Source organism: Cuculus canorus, chromosome 21 (assembly GCF_017976375.1).
Source record: "Cuculus canorus isolate bCucCan1 chromosome 21, bCucCan1.pri, whole genome shotgun sequence".
NCBI classification, from domain to species: Eukaryota; Metazoa; Chordata; class Aves; order Cuculiformes; family Cuculidae; genus Cuculus; species Cuculus canorus.
In genome coordinates this window covers 6,695,276-6,711,652 of record NC_071421.1, presented here as the reverse complement: position 1 = coordinate 6,711,652, position 16,377 = coordinate 6,695,276, and the positions used below count along the sequence as shown (strand labels likewise).

Below are 16,377 nucleotides of genomic sequence, written 5' to 3'. Positions count from 1 at the left end.
TTTTTTCCAAGACTCTAGGAGGACAACTGCTCCTTCTCCTCTCAGTCTAATCTCTTTTATCTGTTGGTGAGGCACCATGTGTGTTTATATATTGAGCGACTAAAGAACAGCAGTTTCCATTCTTATCAAACACAAATATTTGCCAGAGGCCTGATCCAAGGTCTACTGAGATCTGTGGTGCTCTTCAAAATATAACGTAACTAAGAGCAAACTTCTCATTATTTTCCAATTAAATTTTATTTGGGTTACAGAATATTTTATTAGCAACTAAGTTTTTTTTTTTTTTTTTTTAAATCAGGAAAAAACCCAACCCAATACTTTCTTGCTTTACTCACAACTCAGCTGTACCTGTTCCCCAACACACTTTCTCAGTGGTACTTCTGTCAGCGAGGAAACTGTGCAATGTTTTGACATTAATTGTCAGCGAGGAACTGAAACACAGAAGTCAATGAGCAACTAACATCATTAAACTTTAATTCCATATAAAAATATCTCATGTGTTCCAGCATGGCAACAGACAAATTGCTGTGGATCTCTGGAAGGAGAGCTGTGAGCACCTCCAAGGGCAGCGTTGTACAGAAACAGGGCATGCAGAGAAGCAATGCAGGCAGCCAGATAGAGGAGTGCAGGCAAGAGAACTATTTCTGTGCTAAATAACATGGGGAATTTGGAGTGTCATGAGCTTCTGAGAGCCTCGCCACGGAGTCAAGGTGAGAAGTGTTGATTTTGCCTCTCCCTCTCTAGTCTCCTAGACTCTTAGGCTCCTCTTTTCTCAGTCCCACCTCCCCATTTCAGCCAACAGCCATTTGGGCAGGGACAGGGATTCAAGTGATACTCTCTGTTAAATCCACTCTGTTCCATGGTATTCCATGGAGGCTGGGCACCCAGTCCCTGGTTTCGCTGCATTGTCACAAGGTAAGGTGAACATGAGTTAAGGGAGTGGGAAAATGCAAGCACAGGATTTTCACAGGATATCATCTGCCAGGTGTTCCAGATAATGTCCTGCAGTGCTAAGCAGGAGATGACACAAAGAAGAACACAATGACAAAAGCCAAACAACAACATTATTAGTCTGGAATAAAAATCATGTGGAAAACCTACAATTTTTATCTCATAAATATCAACATATAAATAATTGGCTAAGTTTCCCATAATGAAATTTAACACCACCATACATTGCTGCTGAGCCAGCTTAGCCACCTGTGGAATTGATTACATGAGTGATTGCTTTCAAAGTCCAGTAACGGACCAGTGCTCCCAACTGCAGCTTTGTAGGCAGGACTAGCCCATTGTCTCTATGCAGTTCACATTAATTGTTTCAGGCAATAGCAGCGATGTGGGTCTCTTTGTGCGAGTCGCTATTACCTCTCCAGTAGAATTTAGGAGTGCAGCAAAGCACCACAGACAAGGCCAACCCCAATGCAAGCATAAGACAAATTACCCATTTGACCAGCCCCAAGTATGTAAATGGGAGGATGATGATGGTGAGAATCACCACCAGCAGCAGGAGCAGCGCAAGTCTCTGGACAGCCAGTCTGTTGTCTGCTGGAGCGTTTTCATCTCTGTATAAGATGTCCTGGCTGCTCTGAGTCCAATTGTCCAGCCCTATGGCAGAGATGTGTACCTCAGGATTGGAACTGGGGTTTTCCAAGTGCTCCATGATGTCTTCTTTGTTTTGAAGTGTGCGGATAAGTCCTCCTGACACAGAAGTGGCTTTTCTGCACAGCGGGCAGGTGATGATCCAGGCACTCTCCTCCTTTCTGAGGATAAGCTTGAGGCAGACAGCGCAGAATGCATGCTGGCAGTTCAGGAGCTTTGGTACCCTGTAGATGTTGTACTTGTTGAAGCAAATGAGGCAGTCCATGTCGATAGGTGTTGTGCTTGAACACTGGTGGTTCATTTCAAAACCTCCTGCTTCAGGAGAGGTTTTGTTCATTAGCATCACGAGAGGCTTTAAGTCTGGACAGTCTCTTTCCAAAACTGCTGGTTTGAAGGCATCAGGACTGCCTCTCTCGGTGCCCAAAGACCTCTCTTTTTCTTTAACACATTCTTCAGTAAATCCCAGCCTCTTCATGTCTGCAGCATTTTCTGGCAGGGCCCCTGCTCTGCTCATTCCTGCAGCACCTTCCGCAGCAGGCGCAGGGCTGTCCTTTTCAGCCTGTGGTACTCTGGGAGCTGCTGATCTGTTTCCCTTGTCAGTGGATTTCTCCATGGAGATAAACCTCGGTGCCGTTTGTCTTCCTGTAGCTGAAGGACTTGCTGAGCTTCTGGCTCCTTTTATATGTTGCTTTATTCCCACTGTATGCATGATTGATTAGTGACAGCTTTAAACATGTTGTGCTCCTACAATACGATGTTTTTATGAGATGGGGACCTGAGTTAACAATTAACTTCGTAGCCGAGACATTTTTACAATGGCTGATGATAGTATCAGTGAGCAATTCCCATCCAGAAGCAGACCCCATGGCATGAGCAGACAGCAGCTTCGTTCACTGTGAGCGCCTGACTCTACTGTTGGTACAAGAATAGTACTTTATTTGTTTAAAGCAGTGTCACTGCTCTCTGAACACCACTTTTATGACAGTGACAGACACAGAAGAATAAGTGAATATGACTTAGATCAATAAATGAGTAAGACACAGATGAATAAGTGAATTGGTGTATGGAATGCAGGGCTTTTATTAGGGAGAGCGTAAGTATCACCAGTTTTGAGTGCTCTGGGCAGGAAGTCTGCTCTTGCTTTAGCAATACTCAGTACCCTAGAGCCATTACCCCTCAGCACAAGGTAAAGAATGAGATTGAGATTATTAATGTGGAGTGTCAAATGCCTGATTATTATCAACTCTTTTATCCTGGGAGCATCCCTGTTGGTTTCAGCCATCAGAGGGCTTCAGGTGCGAACTGAAGTGTCACTTAGGGTCATATAGGAACTCTCGGAGTCCATGGGAGAGATCTGAAAATTAAAAGCAAGGTCAATGTCTTGGTAGAACTGTCTACTTTCTCTTGCCACTCACAGGATAACCTCACGCACTCAGGAAAGCCCTGTTAAGGGGGTTTTGAATATTCAGTTCTTCTGAAAAATAAATGCCTAAACAAAACTCCTTCCTCTCTTAATTTCTGCCCTTTTAATTGACGGGTAAAATACAGATTGTTTCTCTGTAAGAAAAGGAAGGAAGGAAGGAAGGAAGGAAGGAAGGAAGGAAGGAAGGAAGGAAGGAAGGAAGGAAGGAAGGAAGGAAGGAAGGAAGGAAGGAAAGTCTGTAGCCTCAAGTGCACCTGAATGCTCGGGCTGCCTGTGCTGCCATGTACCAGCCTCTCCCTCCAACAGAAAGAAATAAAACAGCTGCAATGTAGGAGGGCAAGGAGTTCAGGAAGACTCTAATCTCAGGGGGAATGAGGTGAGAAGAGCTTGTTCTCCTTTGCTGAGCAATAGCAGAAGGTGTGTTGTAAGCAAACTTCGTAAGAGTCTCTAGGTGTTCCTGCTGTATTCCTGCTGTATTCCTGCTGACGTGGTGTGCAGCAGGGTTTGTCAGACTTTTGGGTGACCCTAAATTTTAGGGACCTGAAGAGCTTTTGGTTGCAGAAGTGGGACTCACAACTGAAGTACAAGAACATGTGGAAGTGGCTGGCAAACTGCAGGGCTCACTTCTGTTTAAAAACCAGAATTCTCTATTGCATTTCACATTCCTCCTTATTAGTAAGTTAATGCCATTGGAAAGAAAAGATCTGGAAAAAAGCAGACAGCTCTGACATTATTCCAATGCTTTAGAAATTTCAAATTTAGACTGGCGGTTCCCAGGGCCAAAATGGAAATGTCATAATATTTACAGGTTCTTAATCACTAGAACAGTATGAAACTGTCCTGGCAATGCTAGGAAGCTGGAACAGACACCATCAGGGGCAGCTACGCTCCTCGCTGAAAGGTTTAGAGCTGGGTAGGTGAATCGATGCCTCTGTGTCTGTTCGCTCTGTGTTCCAGCAGTGGGCAGAAGTGACATTTCTGTGCCTTTCACCTCCATATGCTGGAAGCTCCGAGTCAGGTTGAGAGGCATGGTTATTTTGCTATGGATGCATGCCAGAAGACAGGACAATGCACTCAAGGGAAGAAGGAGAGCACATTGTGGTTTGGAGAGGTCCTTGTGCCTCCCTAGGGGTGCAGGTCACTGCCATGGGGAACTGGGACCCCAAGGCAGGAAGCGTGATCTTGCGTAGGGCTCAGGAGGCCACGGTTGTGTGATTCTTTGGCTGCGTTTTTGGCACTGGTGTTCACTGAGCACATGGTTTCCTCTGCCTAGTTTCTGTCAGTCATATTGGGCTAAAAATGTCCATTCGTTACTGTCCTTCAATGACGACGTTTTCAAAGGAACTGCCCTAATTCTGGCTCAGTTCTGTCCTTGGTGACACAAATGATGGTCGCTGCTTTGCATGCAAGCTGTAATTAACTGAATTACCTACTGCCCCTTAACACTACTTAAGCTAATTACTGTTTCATTAATCATTTGCAGTCAGTTTAGATACTCATCCTGTTTTTGTGCTTTTATTTTGTTTGCATAAAAAATGTGTTTCTATGGAATGCTTCTTATGGACTTGTTTGTGACAGGAAACGGATGCAAGAGAGCAGCTGGATCATTTCAGAGCAAAATCCATGCTTGGATTCCCACCAATCCCACCCCAGCCATCCCCTCGCCCACCAGCCCCATTCCCGCCAGCCCCATTACTACCAGCTGCACTCCCGCCAGCTGCATTCCCACCAGCCCTGCTCCCACCAGCCATGTTCCCACCAAACCCCTCCTGCCAGCCTCAGCCCTGCTGTCCCCACTCCTTCCAGCCCCATTCCCACCAGTCCTGTTCCTGCCATCCCTGTTCCCACCAGCCATGCTCCCACCAGCCCCGCTCCCGCTATCCCTGCTCCCTTCAGCCCTGTTCCTGCCAGCCCCATTCCCACCAGTCCCATTCCTGCCATTCCTGTTCCCACCAGCCACACTCCTGTCATCTGTGCTCCCGAAGGCCCCGTTCCCATCATTCCTGCTCCCGCCAGCCTCGTTCCTGCTCTGCCACCCCATGAATGCTCCGTCTTCTCCCAGTTCCCATTCCAGTTGGTTGCAGAGTGATGATGGATGCCTAGCAGAGACAGACCTAGAAGAGAGGGAACGAGAGCGGGGCTGGGAGGGCACAGAGCGGGGACGGGCTGTGGCCATGCCTGAGGAAGGGCCCCTGCACAGTGTAATTAGCAGCAGGTGCTAATTAGGCAGGAATGTGGTAGGCTCAGGAAGAGCATCAAGTGATGCTCGTAATGAACGGTGCTGCTCTTCATATCCTGGCCCTGCTGTCACCGTTCTCCCAGCTGCTCCTGGAGCCTGGTAGCTCCCCAATACAAAAAGTAGTTATGATGCAAAAAAGTGGAATATTTTGATTTAAGCTAAAGTAGAGTTAATCTTTCATCCAAGTAACTGGAGGTTTTTTTTTTTTTGAAAGTTAGACAGAATGTCCCTCTGAGAGCATGATTTTTTTCAAATAGTGTTTTTCCAGATACTGTTCATTCTTTGTTCTTTTGGAAATAGAATCATAGAATCATAGAATTGCTAGGTTGGAAAAGACTTTTGAGATCATCAAGTCCAATCGTACTTGTCCACTACTGAACCATCCCTGAGCACCTCATCCACCCATCTTTTAAACCCCTCCAGGGATGGAGTCTCCATCACCTCCCTGGGCAGCTTCTGCCAGTGCCTGAGAACCCTTTTGGTGAAGAAATTTTTCCTAATGTCTAATCTGAACCTGTCCTGGCACAACTTGATGCCATAAATGATAATGCCTTGTGTTCAGTATGATCTGTGCTGAACAGATGTGTCGTCTTCTGCAATCCCCTCTGTCTGCAGCCTCTCCTTATTTCAAATGCAAGGTCACACAGAGCTGGACCCAGCTCCAATTAGCGAGAGATTTGACTGTTCTGAAGTTCATAATAACACTACAATGAGTCCTGATACAAGAAGTTGTTACTGTTACAAAAAGTGGAAGATTTTGATTTAAACTAAAGCAGAGTTCCAAGTAATTGTATTTTTTGAAAGTTAGAAAGAATGACCCCCTAAGAGCATGTTGTTTTTTTTTATTTTAAGCAGTGTTTCCCAGACACAGTTCATTCTTTGGAGATGAAAATGCCTTGAGTTCAGTGTGATCTGTTCTGAGCAGAGGTGTCTGCTTCTGTAACCACCTCTGTTTGAAGTCTCTCCCTATGTCAAATGCAAGGTCAGGCAGAGCTGGAGCCAAAGCTCCAAATTAGTGAGAGATTTGGCTGTTGTGAAGTTCATAATAACAATAAAATTAGACCTCGGAAAGTAATAGAATATGCATAAAAATTCTGGAAAAATTTATCCACGTGCATGTGAGTGGGAAATCTTTTCTGTCCCAGCTCCTGTCTGGCTGCACAAGACTGATGGAGATCGCTGCCTCACACTGCCCAGCCCTGATAAATCACAGAATCATACAATCACCAGGTTGGAAAAGACCTCTTGGATCATTGAGTCCAGCCATTCCTATCTGCCACTAAACCATCTTCTTGAGCACCTCATCTACCCATCTTTTAACTACCTCCAGGGATGGTGACTCAATCACCTCCCTGGGCAGACTGTTCCAGTGCCCAATAACCTGTTCTGTGAAATTTTTTTTCCACTATCCAGCCTGACCCTCCCCTGGTGCAGCTTGAGGCCATTCCCTCTTGTCCTGTCCCCTGTCACCTGGGAGAAGAGGCCAGCACCCACCTCCCTATAGCTTCCTTTCAGGCAGTTGTAGAGATCAATAAGGTCTCCCCTCAGCCTCCTCCTCTCCAGGCTAAACAACCCCAGCTCTCTCAGCCGCTCCTCGTCAGACTTGTTCTCCAGCCCCTCACCAGCTTCGTTGCTCTTCTCTGGACACACTCCAGAGCAACTTCGGTATCGCCCCCATCTCTGACGCCACTCCACTTACGAAACCTCCCTTTTCCTCCTTCCCTCTCCCGCCTCCTCCCGTAGGAGCCGCCAGGGGGCGGCAGTGGCGGGGCGGCCGGGGCGGCGCCGCTCTCACCACCCCGGAGCCGCTCCCGCTGGCGACGCGGTCACGTGAGAGGCGGAGTCACGTGATAGGACAGTCACGTGAGGGCGCACGGCAGGGATGTCCCGGAAGCAGGGAGGTGGGCCCCGGGCGGCGAGCGCTGCCGGGCGGCACCGGCGGCCCCAAGCAGGGACGGCCTCGGGCCCGGGCGGAGGGGGCCTCGCCGTGCAGCTCCGGGCCCTCGGCCTTAAGCTGAGGGAGGTGCCAGGCGATGGGTGAGCGCCGCGCCCGGTCTGCCCGGGGCGTCCTTGGGCCTCCTGGCCCGGGCGTTTGGAGCCGGTGTCCCTGGGGCCAAGGGCTTTCCCTCAGGATTTGAGCCGGACCATTGCTCTTTAGAGTGAGGTTTCCCTCCTGTACCCCACAGAGGTCAGAAGGCTCCGCTCTGGGTCTTTGCAGGGCCTGTGTCCCTGAGGCCCAAGGCCTGTGCCCTGCTGGCGTGAGGGCTCTGCTGGTCCCAGACTTGATCCCCAGCAGAGCTGAGGGCTCCCCTGGCCTGCTGGGTGGCCAGAAGGTCTATAAGGATTGGGAGAAACGAGAATTTGATGTGCCTGCTGGGAAACTGCTTGGTGGATCATTGAGTGGTTGTTTATTCTGTTGTGTCATTTGTCTCAGTGCCAGTTTAAGACAGTTTGGCCTGGCACTGTTACCACCCTTGGCTTGCTCAGTTGGAGTTTTTGATGTTCCCTCAAAACATGTTCCTACCAGCATTTCTTCTCATTCCAGCAGCCATTCAAAGGGAATAGGTGTTACATCCCATTTATATCCTGTTGAACTTAATGGGTAGGAGGAGTACAGCTCTTCTTCCCAGTTAACACCGTTTTGTCCCCGCTGCTCTGCCAGGGCCACTCACTTAGGGCTGTATGTTTGTTTTCTTTCAGCCAGACTCACCTGCGACTCCTCTCTTGGTAGGAATTGTTTGTTCCGGGCCCTGGGTGATCAGCTGGAGGGCCACTCACGGAACCACCTCAGACATCGCCAGGAGACAGTGGATTACATGATAAAGTGGCGGGAGGATTTTGAGCCTTTTGTGGAGGATGATGTGCCCTTTGACAAACACGGTAGGGTCTCCACAGGACACGAAAGGAGACATTATTGTCTAATGTCATTATGTCTCAACTAAGCACCTTTGTACTAAACAGCTCCTCATCCCAGAACTATGTTAGGGCTCCCCTCTAGTTGTTGGAAAATGTAAGTTTACATTTCTCTTTTCTTTCGGTAGAAAGGTGAGCTATTGAATGTGTTACATTTGTCATGGAATTGTTTAAATTTAGGAGAAACTTAGGAGAAAGAAAGGAGGCAAAAAAAGGCAAGGAATAAAAATTTGGTGTTGTCTGGCTGTCCTTGAATGCTACTGGGTGTTGAGTGGCTGATTTCTCTAGGTCTCTTTCTCTCCTTGACGTTTGATGTTTCACAGTGGGAACACAGGGGAAGCCAAGACCAACACAGCCTTTGCTCTGAGTGTTCTGGGGATGTGCCAGGTGCCATGCAGGGGCTGTTGGAAATGGTTTGCTCGGTTAGTGCATGGCACTGTTCCTTCTGAGCTGATGGCCTTGCATAATCTGAGGGTGTACCATGTTTTTTAGAGGTTTCTGTGGTCATGTAAGATGTGTTAATTTCTGTCACTGCCATGTTCTCAGCAGTTTTCATTTCACTGTTGGGATTTCCTTTCCGGAATTTCCTGGGCTTGTGCTGAAATTTTGTTGCTATCCTTCCAGTGCTTTTGGAGGTGTTGGACACTGGGATTCCAACTCTTATGAATGTTTTTTCTCTTAGTTACCAATTTGGCCAAGCCCGGTACCTTTGCTGGCAACGATGCTATTGTGGCCTTTGCAAGGAACAATCAGTTGAATGTGGTTATTCATCAGCCTAATGCGCCGCTCTGGCAGGTGAGAAACAACACTTCTGTATTTTTGCCTAATTTTTAGCTGGTAGATTCAAACAGTGTAGAAACTTGCTGATCTGTTAAAAGAGAATGCTTGGTAGCCATAGGGAGCTTGGCATGGATTAGAACTGTGCTTGCTTTGTCAGCCTTGAAGGAAGAACCTTCAGTGAGGATGAGAGGGAATGAAGGAAAACAGTGAATGCCTGATAAGTGTGTGAAGACAGAGTAGCATGCTTTAATTTGGTTTTAAGCTGCTACCTTCCCTGTTATGGTTCTGTCTCCTGGATATTGGACTAAATACAAGGGGACTTCTCTGATACAGATTTGAGCCAAACTCAAGGAAACCTGTATGAAAACATTCAGGAAAATGGAAGTGAAGGTGTAGTAAGGTGGTCCCTGCAGCCTGTGGGAAAGAAGCTCTGTTGATGCTGCATGGGATTGGGAATGAGAAGGTTTCTGAAGGTTGGAGAAATGAGGTTCTGGTCTGGATGGAAGAGGGAATGAGCTTTAAAACATTAAGGCAGTATTTAATCAGCTTCTGGAAAGGAAGGACTCTGTGTGTGGTTTCCTCTGACAGTGAGGCACTTAGTGAGGCATCCATCAGGTCCCTCCTGCTCTTCTGTGGTGTTTTCCTGTGGCAGGTCTACACCCAGTCTCTGCCTGTTCACTGACCGAGTGAGAGCCTGAGGTCATGTCAAGATTGTTTCTGGGTGTTTTATACGATGGAAGTAATGATTGAAGGGCTGGACACAGTTTACGGACAGCACCAACAGAGTGTACAGATTAAACAGGGCAATAAGGACCAGATGAAAGCTATCAGTGGGGTCTTAAATACATTTACAAGAGTGTCCCAGAGATTCCTAAACCCACCTGAGTTTGAACTCTCATTTATACGCACCCTTGGCAGTGAGACAGCTAACTCACAGGGGTTTTTGTTTAAAAAAAAGTGTACCTGGCAAGCACACAATGAGCACAGATACTCAACTGCTTGACCTGCAGGTGTGCAGAGGTGATGACCCTGCAGGAGAGTTTCATTTTGTTGCTGTTTTGAACCAGATACTCACCTCAGTGTCCTCAAATCTTTATTGATACCTCGTATATCTGCTCAGATCTTAAACTCTTTTTCTCTATTTATTGACGTTTCCAGGGTTGTAAACAGAGTCTGTGATGAGCTCTGTTTTGCCTGAGCATAGTCTTGTTGATGAAAGGTTGTCTTAGGTGCTTGTGAATAGCCTGAATAGAGCAAGCTGTTAATAGTGGTAACGTAAGGAGCCTCCGACCCGCACAAGACATCACAACATGTAGACATGACACCATGGTGGCAATGTTCGCAAGTTGCTGGACTCAACTAACCCAGGGTGTGCTGCTGTTTAATTTTCTACACTTCAACATGGTTTCCTCCCCCTTTGCTTTGGAGCCCCAGCAAAACTTGAAAAAGATTAGATTCCACAGAGGCAGATCAGTGAGATGCTTAAAGCAGGTGGTGTCAATGTCTCCTTCAGTCCCAACTCAGAGAGTGAATTATCCTATAATTTTAAGAGCATGATACCATTGGTATCCACTGCAGCTAAGCTGGAAAATGGAAGCGGAAGTGTCCAGGACCTCCTGCTGTTCCTCAGGTTTTGGCTTCATCAAAAGCTCTTCGGAGGTTAGCATCTCTGCGTGGGCGTTTTAGGGCTTTAAACACTCTTTACCTTTTTTAGTAGTGACTGTAAATATAGAGCTTCAAGGTAGATCAGATATATAGATTATTTATTGGCTTTTTGGGTAACTGCTTACTTTTTTTTTTTTTTGTTTTAGTGTTTTTATCTGCAGCAATCTTTTACTTACAGTACCAGTGTAGTGTGCAGAAGGCATGCAGAAAGAGGCTTCACCACTCAGACCTAGACTGGACAATTTTCAGAATTTCAAGAGCTTTAGGATTTGATAGGTACCCGTTTAGGCTCTGGCAGAGTAGAAACATTGAAAATAAATCTTACTTGGATCCAATGTGTTGAATGGAGGTGAATGCATTATGAAATCTGAAGTTGTTTGTGCAACAGAAACTGCAGTCGTGGCTGAAAGGTGTCTTTGTGTAAATTCCGTAAGTTGGAATAAGCTGATTCAAAGACGTAAAGGGATTGGGAAATTCTGGAGCCCTAAAGCAAAGCATTTCTTGTCGTTTGCTCACTGACGTCTTCTCCAGGAAAGCTGTCAGGTCATTGAACTCTGGCTTGACAAGTAAGCAAAGCGATCTGCACACACAGTGTGCTTTTATGCATTCCTTGCCAGATTCAGAATGCTGTGTAGCTTTTAGCTTATAGTTCGAGGCACTGATGATTGGGGTAGGAATCATTCTTGCGTCAGCAGAGATAATAGTCGGAGCAGGAGTTTTCTACAGGAACTGCTGTACTTGGTACTGACAAAGCGAGTGTTGTTAACAGTGTTCTTGAAAAGAGTAAATATGTCATGGCTTGGTTTTATTTCTACCAGTCTTTCTTTTAAAAACAAAATGTATTCAGTTTGAGTGCAAACAGTTAAGACAGCATCTTGTCCCAACTGCAGAGCAAAATGTACTGTGGCAGACTCTTCCTACTGCGGTCGTAACTTGCACAAACTTTTCTTTTTCTCGTGTTTGAGGGGAAAAAGGTGTACACTCCAGGGAAGCTGTAACTGAAACAGGGTCTGGGAAGATGATCAGAAAAGGAATAGTTCTGTGGAAAGTGTAGAGAACGGTTTTGAGCTTCCCACTGAAATACTTTCATGCCATGCTTTGTTTGCCGTGATGTAATGGACCCACGGTTGTGCTGCTGGTTTTCAGACGTAATCCTTGAGAGAGTAGCTCTGTTGTGACTGAGGCACATCTGGCTTATTAGGGTACCCGTTTAAAGACGCTTCAGTAGCTACTTCGTCTGCTTCTGATCAGTGTTCATCATTGCTTCAAAAAATAGAAACTCTGAAAAATGTGATGCTAGAGTTGATTCCAGATCCTAATTTGCAAGTTTGTTTGTTTGTTTGTTTGTTTCATTTAGATTCGGGGCACAGACAAAAACAACGTGAGGGAACTTCATATTGCTTACCGTTACAGAGAGCACTACGACAGCGTGAGGAGAATCAACGATGATTCTGAAGCTCCAGCGTATCTTCAGATGGAGGTTGGTTTTGATGGTGACCTCAGTCAGCTGTGGGTGAGAAACAGAGCAGATGAATGTTACCGGTTGATTTCCCTTCTCGTTTGCACTGAGATAGCGCTTGGTCCCTTCAAAAGCCACAAATTGTTTGTTGGTATGCATGGCCTGGTAGCGTGTGAGAGCTTGCTCGGCAGTGTTTGAGTTGTGGGAAACAGTGTCAATGATCATAGAAGTTACGCGATTCCCAGGTGCTTTGACACAGGATATATCTGAGAAGTGTGCCATAACAAGTCAATTTATGACAGTGTCAGATTATTTCACTGTTTATGATAGAATTGCTGCATGCCTTTGTGATCTGCTGGGCTTCACTCTTCTTGCAGATGCTTTGCAAAAATGATTCAAATAAGAGGGAGGAAGCGAAGCTTTGGAAGGGTGAGTTTGAAGCAGATGAGATTGAAGGTGAAACAGAAGATGCTGTACAAAAAGTGTTGAAAGCTACTGGGTGTTCAGTAAGTATTGAATAGCCTTTGTGTTACATGTTCAAACTTTCTCGATACATGAAAGTAGCCTAAAAATTACTCATCTTGGGCAGTTTCAGTACCACAGCCATAAATCAGGATGCATTTTATCCTGGACTCAACCCTGAAATGTAGATGAAATACATGCTCTGTGTGGATTCCTGATAAGTTTTGAAGGTTTGTCTTGCAGTCTCTCAGGGAATTCACTTTGCAACGAAGTATGTAAGATTTGCGATCTTTGAGGGTGTTTGTAGTGGGACATTTCCAACACCTTGGTACTCTGGATCTTGGCTGTTGTCACTGGAGAGCCCATGTGGTTCCTGCAGACGGCTGCTTGCGCTGTGGAAGAGCATAGAACAGAGAGAGCCAGGAGTGGAACCAGTTAACACTGAAACAGGATATTCCTTTGTCCGGGTATCATCAGGATTTTAAGATTTTTCTCCCTCAGCTTTTTCAGAAGCGTCAAACAGGGTAACTGAAAGGTGATGAAAGCAGACAGCTGTTCTCTGTGGCACAGATGGGTGTTAATTGAATGTATGTCAGTGATTTGACCTGTCGTTGTCAGTGTTATCTTTCTTTTCCACGGACAGGACACTGATTTAGTACGTCACATCCTGGACGTGGAAGACTACAATGTAGAATCTGCAATATTTGCCGTCATTCAAATGAATGAAGTGGAAAGAATAAGTAAGTACAGGGAGTTTCACCTGGTGCTTCAGAAGAAGCTGTCCGACGTCAGCATTCCCTGATAACAGCAGTTCAACAGGGACAGCAGCAGTTGGAGCTTGCAGTTGGCTGTGCTGCCACATCAGCCTTTCTGTGCTTAGCAGGATTATTAGTGAGGACAGACTCATTCCAGATTCCAAAAAGGCCACTGTGCCAGAAATTGGCAACCTGATCCAGTGAGAGGCGTCCCTGCCCATGGCAGGGGGTTGGAACTGGATTATCTTTTTGGTCCCTTCCAACCCAAACCATTCTATGATACTATAAGTTCTGGAAGAAGGAATTGGCTGATAGTGAGACAGCTTCTGGGCAGAGCATGTCTGAGAAAAATCTCTGTTGTTGGTAGGTGCTGAGGAGCAGCATGATCCCCAGAGTGAAGTTCAGGAATCGTGTAGCAGAACTTTGTCAGAAGAAAATAGATATGGCTCAAGAATCTCTGGAAATCAAAGCTTGCATCAAGGTGAAATAGGAAACAACACTGGACAGGCTAGAAACAATGACAAGAATCAAGCTGGCAGAAACCCGAAGGTATGAGAAGGGCGGTTTGGCAGGGATTCACGTGTTCTTTAATTAGGTGAATGCTTAGGATTGCTTAATTGGCAACTGCCTCCTCCTTGGAATTACAAAGAACTGCTTACTGAATTTTGTTGCTGCTACAACTGTGACTTCTGTGATACAAACATTTATTAGTGACATGTGGCATTCTTCCTAAAATGACACAAAATAAACTCCTGTTAAGAGTAGTTTGGAATAAACATTGTTTGTCAGCTGCTTTGATATCTGCCCATGTCCTCTCCAGTGTATTTTCACCCAGCTGAGCAGAAAACGCATGCTTTCAGCTTTGTGTTTGCATCCTTCCCTTTCAGGTATCTAAAAAACAGAAGAAGGAACAGCAGCGGCTGGAGAAGAAGAAGCGGCAGGAAGAAAGGCACCGACAAAAGGTCTTGGCCAGTAAGAACGACCGTGCAGACAGCAGCAGGAGAGAGACAGACTCTTCTAGCCACGTCACCTTGGTGAAGACCATGGAGGCTCTGAACATCTGACTGAATGTGTTCTGAGTGCTCTGGGGAGAAAGGCAAATAAAACTGATGAAGGCAAAAACCCTTAAGCGTGTTTACAAGCACCTATTATTATCTTAAAATTGATTTCTGTGGAGATCTCCAAGCGCACGCAAACTCTGTGTCTGCGTGTGGTGAACGCTTACTGCATCAGCCTGTGTGTGAGAAGAGTTGTTTGGACTTAGGAAAAAACTTGTTTTTATAATTTCAGAGATGGATGAAGGTGAGAACCTTTTCTTCCCACTGCAGTGTCAGATTTGCTTTGACAACTCTTGATGATTATTATTTTTATATCAACTTTTTACTTGGTTATGCTTGGAGGAGCTTAAAAACCTTGCTGTCAGGGAAAGCTTAACAGTTCTCAACTCAGGGACTTGGGAGGGTTTTTTTATTTAAATAAAGTAAGACAACAGAATCCCAGAATCCTTTCTGAAGTGCAGTGTGTCCATCAACACTGTATCAAACGTGAGATTCCTCATTTTTCATGTGAGAATGCAGCGATAGTTTTAACCAAACTGCCAGTGCCTATACTGTTGTGCTGGGCTGTTTCAGAAGTGTTTCATTCATGAAGGGAGAATGAGATTGCATCCGTGCTTGCTTTGTGCTGAAGTTTGGGAGCAGTTTGTTTTCTGCCTACTAAGACAGTCTGAGAAAAAAGGAATAATAAACCCAGTGGACTCTGCAGGGCAGATTCATCCAATCTGTAGGCAGTATGAGCAGGCATGAGATTTCTGTTGAGTGTTGGTACATCTGGAATCTCATCTCCTTTGCCCTATTCTAGAGCTTTTGGGCTACTCCAGAGCTTTACTTCAAGCCAGGAACCTAATAGTTGCTATTCTCCAAATGAAGTTAGTATAGCCAGAAGATCAGGAGCCCTGGGAAAAAGCTTCCATGTTGCAGTGATCACAGGGAACTCTGCCTACTTCACTCCTCATAAATTATTTTCAGGGTAGGATTTTTCTATCTTAAATTCCTCTTGAGTAAGGTCACCAAGTACTATAGAATGTACGGCTTGAATCCTGTGGTGCTTTCCACTGTAGAACCGGGAATTTGAACTGAAGTGTAGGGACCGTGGAACTTGGCCCTTGATTTATGGCTTGCAGTGTTTCAGTTTTTTGGATTTCACTCAGGTTTTTGGACTCGCATCAAGCACTAAGCTGGAAGAAAGCACATATATGCTTACACAAACAATAGATGACAGGAGGCAACTCATCAGCTTGGGCAGAGACAAAATGGATGCCTTGAAAGTAAAGAATATTGCTTTTGAAAAAAATCGTATGCATTCCTTGAAATGTCTAAATTAGCAAGGAAATAAAAATGATTTTTGGACTGAGCTGCCACAATCTGAGCTTGCAGGTGATTTGTGCTGTTCCTGTTCATCTAGAGTGTTTGAAGAATGAAAAGAAAGGAGCTCTACTTTGAATGCTGGGGTGGTAGAATGGGCGTTAATGCTGGTGAGGAAGTTCCTTTGGTTCCTGTCATGAGCTTGAGGTTGCATCAGGCTGGCAGGGTCTCTAATAGGGTTCTGCTGGGATCTGTCTTAGGGTCAGCACTCTTCAACATCTGAAATGAGCTGGAGGCAGTACTTGAAGGTTTGCTGATTAAGGTTGTGGATGGCACAAAAGTGGGAGGAGCTGTTGATGCTTGAGGACAGCAAGGACCTGCAGAGGAGGCTGGACATATTGGAGAGCTGAGTGATCACCAGCTGCGTGAGTTTGGATGTCCACACAGCCTGGGGAGTGAGAGTCTGGAGAAGGGCTGCTGGCTGCCTCTTGAAGGTGAGTGCATGACAGCACATAGAATCAATCATAGAATCACCTGGCGGAGCTTCAGGCCATTCCCCCTTGTCTTGTCCTCAGTCACTTGGGAGAAGAGCCCAGCTCCCTCCTCTCCTCTCCCTCCTCTACAACTTCTTTTTCAGGTAGTTGTAGAGAGCAATAAGGTCTCCCCTCAGCCTCCTCCATGCTAAACAACCCCAGCTCTCTCAGCCGCTCCTCGTAAGA

At 45.9% G+C, this 16,377-nt stretch overlaps 2 protein-coding genes across 6 annotated transcripts; one reads left to right on the top strand and one right to left on the bottom strand.

Annotated features, from left to right (window-relative positions):
• Positions 1-310: 310 nt before the first annotated feature.
• Positions 311-6,976, bottom strand: RNF186 (ring finger protein 186). Of its 2 annotated transcripts, none has more exons than XM_054086129.1 (2): positions 6,884-6,976; positions 311-2,953 (listed from the first exon to the last, which is right to left on the bottom strand). In XM_054086129.1, the coding sequence occupies exon 2, from the start codon at positions 2,306-2,308 to the stop codon at positions 1,319-1,321; it is 990 nt and encodes a 329-aa protein (XP_053942104.1). In that variant the 5' UTR covers positions 2,309-2,953; positions 6,884-6,976; the 3' UTR covers positions 311-1,318. The 2 variants fall into 2 exon arrangements, with proteins under 2 accessions (XP_053942104.1, XP_053942103.1); XM_054086128.1 differs by having other exon boundaries at positions 6,756-6,962.
• Positions 6,977-7,103: 127 nt separating this feature from the next.
• Positions 7,104-16,054, top strand: OTUD3 (OTU deubiquitinase 3). Of its 4 annotated transcripts, XR_008453244.1 has the most exons (9): positions 7,144-7,298; positions 7,993-8,141; positions 8,857-8,969; positions 11,977-12,099; positions 12,456-12,584; positions 13,184-13,280; positions 13,663-13,844; positions 14,183-14,597; positions 15,919-16,054. XR_008453244.1 is itself a non-coding variant. In XM_054085911.1 (8 exons), the coding sequence occupies exons 1-8, from the start codon at positions 7,144-7,146 to the stop codon at positions 14,357-14,359; spliced, it is 1,023 nt and encodes a 340-aa protein (XP_053941886.1). In that variant the 5' UTR covers positions 7,104-7,143; the 3' UTR covers positions 14,360-15,828. The 4 variants fall into 4 exon arrangements, 3 of the variants coding, with proteins under 3 accessions (XP_053941886.1, XP_053941885.1, XP_053941887.1); XM_054085911.1 differs by lacking the exon at positions 15,919-16,054 and having other exon boundaries at positions 7,104-7,162; positions 7,962-8,141; positions 13,660-13,844; positions 14,183-15,828; XM_054085910.1 differs by lacking the exon at positions 15,919-16,054 and having other exon boundaries at positions 14,183-15,827.
• Positions 16,055-16,377: the final 323 nt, after the last annotated feature.

Coding starts and splice junctions, on each gene's coding strand:
- RNF186 (XM_054086129.1), bottom strand. CDS start 2,308: ATGCATACAGTGGGAATAAAGCAACATATAAAAGGAGCCAGAAGCTCA.
- OTUD3 (XM_054085910.1), top strand. CDS start 7,144: ATGTCCCGGAAGCAGGGAGGTGGGCCCCGGGCGGCGAGCGCTGCCGGG. Junction 12,100..12,455: donor CAGCGTATCTTCAGATGGAG/GTTGGTTTTGAT, acceptor CTCTTCTTGCAG/ATGCTTTGCAAAAATGATTC. Junction 12,585..13,183: donor TGAAAGCTACTGGGTGTTCA/GTAAGTATTGAA, acceptor TTCCACGGACAG/GACACTGATTTAGTACGTCA.